The 4,798-nt window shown below is 37.7% G+C and overlaps 1 protein-coding gene across 5 annotated transcripts in view; it reads right to left on the bottom strand.

Annotated features, from left to right (window-relative positions):
• The window catches only part of TNPO3 (transportin 3), a 109,050-nt gene that overhangs the window by 30,736 nt on the left and 73,516 nt on the right, over positions 1 to 4,798 (bottom strand). For all 5 annotated transcript variants that reach the window (XM_024762744.1, XM_024762751.1, XM_024762758.1 and 2 more), the window contains 3 exons: positions 4,447 to 4,554; positions 2,653 to 2,744; positions 362 to 501 (listed from right to left, as the gene is read on the bottom strand). In XM_024762744.1, coding sequence (XP_024618512.1) covers positions 362 to 501; positions 2,653 to 2,744; positions 4,447 to 4,554 — 340 coding nt within the window. The remainder of the gene's footprint in view (positions 1 to 361; positions 502 to 2,652; positions 2,745 to 4,446; positions 4,555 to 4,798) is intronic.

Raw genomic sequence — 4,798 nt, 5'->3', positions numbered from 1 at the left:
CACTGCCTTTGCTTTAGCCTATTAGCAGCTTCTAGTTTAGAACTACAGGACAGTCTGATTAGCTCAAGCCTATGCCAAAGCCTAACAAAGACAGAAATAGTTATGCTGAAGCACAGTACTAGTAGCAAACTGTTTCCCTATCTAGAGATCTAATCTTTCAAAGGTCCTTTCTCCAAAGTCTGATCAGATTATAAAATGTTGTATCAACTAAGCAATAACGCATATATTTAGTCTCAGTGTCTAGAAACATTCAACCTATCAATAGAAGAGAAAGTAGGAAAACAAAAGCAAAAGTCAGAGAGAGAAAGAAAGAAAGCAGAAAAATCAAAAGCAGCAGCTGCAGAGGAGTGTTCACACATACCAAGGAACTGAGGATTTCGATCAACCACTTCGCTCATCTCTCCAACCAATTCAATGCTGGTGTATCGCACAGCTGTATGTACGGTCTCTGGGAGACGGACAACTCCTTCTAGGACCTCCACAAGTGTTGGATTGTTCTCCCTGAGTTTAGAAGGCAAGTACTCAGAGTTACCAATTTCAGAGGTTAGGTTCTGGCTAAAAAACAGGCTGCAATGACACAAATCATTGCTAAAGGGTTTTTTCTAAATAAATAACCATTTGGATAAAAGTGCTTAACATCTGGTATGAAAGTTTTTTAACCCTCAAAAAGGAGGAAAAGACAGAAATGGAAGATATCATTGTTTCAGTTGAGAAGCATACTACTGCTCCTTAATCTTCTCAATGTCAGTGAAGTGTCTAAAGACACATCCTGCTATCAAATAAGGCTCTTCAAATTGGAGAGGCAGGCAATTACTGTGGATCAATGTCTTCTTTTAATGAATCCATTTTATTTATTCCTATATCTGCAGCACCTAGAACAGTGCCTGGCACACAGTGGGCACTCAATAAATACTGCTGAATGGCTAAATGAATGAATAAATAATTCTAGACCACTCGCTATTAGTTGTTATTCTCCAAAAGATTTCTTATAGCTGGATAATGGATACTTTAAGAACAGGTAAGCATGGGTGGGCCAGCTCACTAATTAAAGAAACAAGAACACAAGCTGTAGGAATAAAGGTGCCCTGACTTAGAATATGAGGGAAAATTAAAGTTATCCAAATACTTTCCACAGCTCCATGAATTAACTTTTTCCCTTTCCTTCTCTTTTTTTCACTCTTTTATTTGCGGTACACGGGCCTCTCACTGCTGTGGCCTCTCCCGTTGCGGAGCACAGGCTCCGGATGCACAGGCTCAGCGGCCATGGCTCACGGGCCTAGCCGCTCCGCGGCATGTGGTATCTTCCCGGACCGGGGCACGAACCCGTGTGCCCTGCATCGGCAGGCGGACTCTCAACCACTGCGCCACCAGGGAAGCCCTGGCTGAAGTTCTTTAAGCAGAGTGGAGGATGCCCCCAAAGTGGTAGAACGTAATCCAGAAATGAAAGATGTTTAAAATGCAAATAAATCCTGGATTAGTGCAAGAGCACTCCTTGCTGATACACTAAGTCTATTAAGTCCTTCATACACTAAAAAAAATTGTAATCATGCAGTTGGCTTGAAATGTGGATAAACAAAAAACAAAATAAAATCTTCTCTCATTTATGCTTTATGCTTCCTACGGGCACTAAGCTAATTATTGAGACTCTCTTCCCATCCTTTCTCATACCAACACAAATCAGTTAGATTATTAGTGTAATAATCTTCAGACTGTTACTGAAGTTTCCAAAAGATACCAAATGGGTTTAAAAGCAAATAGTATGATATGTGATTCAGGACCAGAACTCCTTAATAGAGAAAAACAAACCTACTCTATCTCCTTAAATGTTTACTGGATTAGAAACAACATAAGATTTCATTGACTAGACCCTGTAAGACAGCTAAGAAAGAAGCACTGTACATTTTATGAATACATGCCTTAACCATCTCTCCAACCAAGGCCATGGACAGAGAGCTCAACTGCAGACATCTGATTACAATACAGGAAAACTTGACAGATACTAGCATTGATTTATAAACTCACAGAACAAAGTAAATTCTGTTTTTAAGGATTCATGTTGAAATAATAAATAGAACTTCTATGCTAAGCAATTAGAAATCAAACTCTAATAATTTAAAATTTTCCAATGATGAAAACAAAAATAATAATTGCCCTTTAGAGTTTGCTATTCTTTTAGGTGAAATGGTACCTATGCCTGGCCTCTCTGAAACTTACAAATGACTCTCTAAGACAGGAAAAAAGGAGAACAATATAATTAAATATTTGTAAGGATAACTCACCCAAGGTCACAAAAGCAGGTGAGAGCCAAATGAGTGCCTATTCAAATGCTTTTAAGGAAGTGCCAACAATTTAACAGTCTAGCAAAGTTTTGATTATACCAACTTGCACAAAGGAGCCTAGGTTGGGAAGATAAATCAGCATTCTTTTCCTAGCATCAAGAACAAAATAATTTTAACTCTAGGAAATGTGTTTAAAACATGGATATCAACAATGCATGCTACTCTGGACTAGACTCTAGAAGTCAGAAGACTAGACAGCATTATAGAAGTAAGAAGTTCTAAGAATTTCCAAACATCCCATACGAAAAAAATGTTGTAATTTTCCTTCCTCTGATATTAAGAGTTCCCAGCAAAAGACTTATTAGACACTCACGGATCAACACTCTTTGCTATAGCAGCCATGATAAAGAGAACCGCTTCTGTCACCTCCCAGGGTGGGTTGCCTTCTTTCAGAGTAGAATATAACTAGAGAAGAAGAGGTGGATTATGGATCCATTAAAAGGAAAACAGAATAGAATTCCAAAACAAACAAAACAAAAAACTCTGTTAGTTAAAATAAATCTAGCCCCTTGCTTCTAAATTTATCTCTCAGAGCCAGGGAAAAATAGTATCTTCATTTTTCAAATCTTCACTAACTCTAAGTAATACTAGTTTAATATCTGAAACAAACCCATTTAGGGCCCCAAGAGTATATCAAGGTTATCGTCTACTCCCACAAAATGAGTATTATGGAGAAAACAAAACATATTACACGAGTGTCTTTTCCTGATCCTGATGATAACTCATAAATACATAAACACACTTAAAAATGAGATATAATGTAAAACCTCGGCATATGCATTGGCTTTACATTTCTATTATTTTAACTACCTGTCTGCATCAACACTAGTAGCATAGAATAAATTCCTAAAAAGTAGCTGTTCTGAAGCACCCATCACAATACCATGTCCAAGCAAGGGGAGATGGGGAGAGACCAAGCAGAATACTCAGAGATGTCCAGAAACTTCCCAGGGTATATCCATCAGTGGGATGTGACTGGGTGTTAGTCTAAATAAGATTTCTGTAGTCATATAACACGCTGCTAGTTAAGATAAAATTAAACAATTCTCTTGTACGACTTCACAGAACCTTTAAATATACTATTTAAGTCATTTTCCAGTTTTAATTGACAGAACTGTTTTTTCTGGCAAAGAACATCTCATGAGACTGGTGTCCCACAGTACACATCTTGGACAAGACTAATAATTTATGTAAATTTGTAAATTGAGGTCTGGAGAAGAACAAGTAACTTGTTCAAAGCCGCAGAGCCAGTGAGAGAAGAGTTGAAATCTGAGCACAGGTCATCTGCCTATGATCTGGGGATCTCACTAAATCTGCTAAGAATCCCCAACCCTTTCTAGTTAGATCAAGAAACATACCTTGTTTAATATAAAGAAATATAGTTATAATTTTATTAACACTTTCTAGATCAGATGATGCCCCAAAATACACAAAATGCCTGGATTACCCATCCCCCCAAATTAGGTTAGTTCAGTATTGCTGACAAAGCATTAAAACTAGTATTTCAGGATTCAGAGCATGATCCAGCAATATGAAAACCACCTGACATTATGTTAATGTTAAGTGATGTGGAATGGTGGTGACTGCAACCTTATGATGTAAAATGTTACTCACTGATTGTCAGGAAAACCACAGGACTATGATTCTTCTACTCTAGTATAGTCACCTCTGGGATGAAACTGCAAAGGAATCTAACCATAAATGTGAACAAAGGAAATGCCAAATAACTAAGAGTTGCCAGGAGTTGATACATAATTATTAAAGCAGAAAAACTTGTCTATTTTCCTGGCTAGGTCCAAATTCCCTATAAGTATCTTGGGGGCTTTAAGGTTTATCCATGATCTTCCATTTCACCTGAACAAGTGGAACAACTCTCACTAGCAAGATTATAGTATAAACCATAACTGAACTGTTCACTGCAATTGGCTTGTAAGATACTAAACAAACATAGCTACTATATGCCAGGCAGTGTGCTAGGCACCTGCATATCTACTGTCCCATTTAGCCATCAAGATTGAAGAAAAAGATGGAACACTTAGAGAAGACATAGAAGTTAACACAATTAAAGTGATTGGTAAAACTGCTAAGAATCTCCAAATGGGCTTACCTGAGCAAAACACTCCATAGACCCAATCAAGAAAATCAAGTCCTTCACCAGGTCTGACACCCTCATCCGAAACTCCCCAAAGTCATCAGTCTCCTCAGGAACCCCCTCCTGAAATTTCAAATCAGATAACATTTGTTTTAAACTAAGGCTTTCATTTACTTTACAAAATCAAGAATAAAAAAGCCATTAAGCAGTCCAGTCCCAATGAACAAAAAGATGAATCGCCTAAATCACAAAGACATTTTACTATAGAGGGTATCCCAAACTTTTAGGTGTGTCAAGTCAATACAACCTATCCTCTGCCTTGACTATTAGAAACGCTTCTCTTTTTTTGTGTGTCCCAGCTTCCTCT

This window comes from Neophocaena asiaeorientalis, unplaced genomic scaffold (assembly GCF_003031525.2).
Source record: "Neophocaena asiaeorientalis asiaeorientalis breed wild unplaced genomic scaffold, Neophocaena_asiaeorientalis_V1.1 scaffold681, whole genome shotgun sequence".
In the NCBI taxonomy this organism is placed as follows: Eukaryota; Metazoa; Chordata; class Mammalia; order Artiodactyla; family Phocoenidae; genus Neophocaena; species Neophocaena asiaeorientalis.
This window is presented reverse-complemented; position numbering and strand designations above follow the sequence as displayed.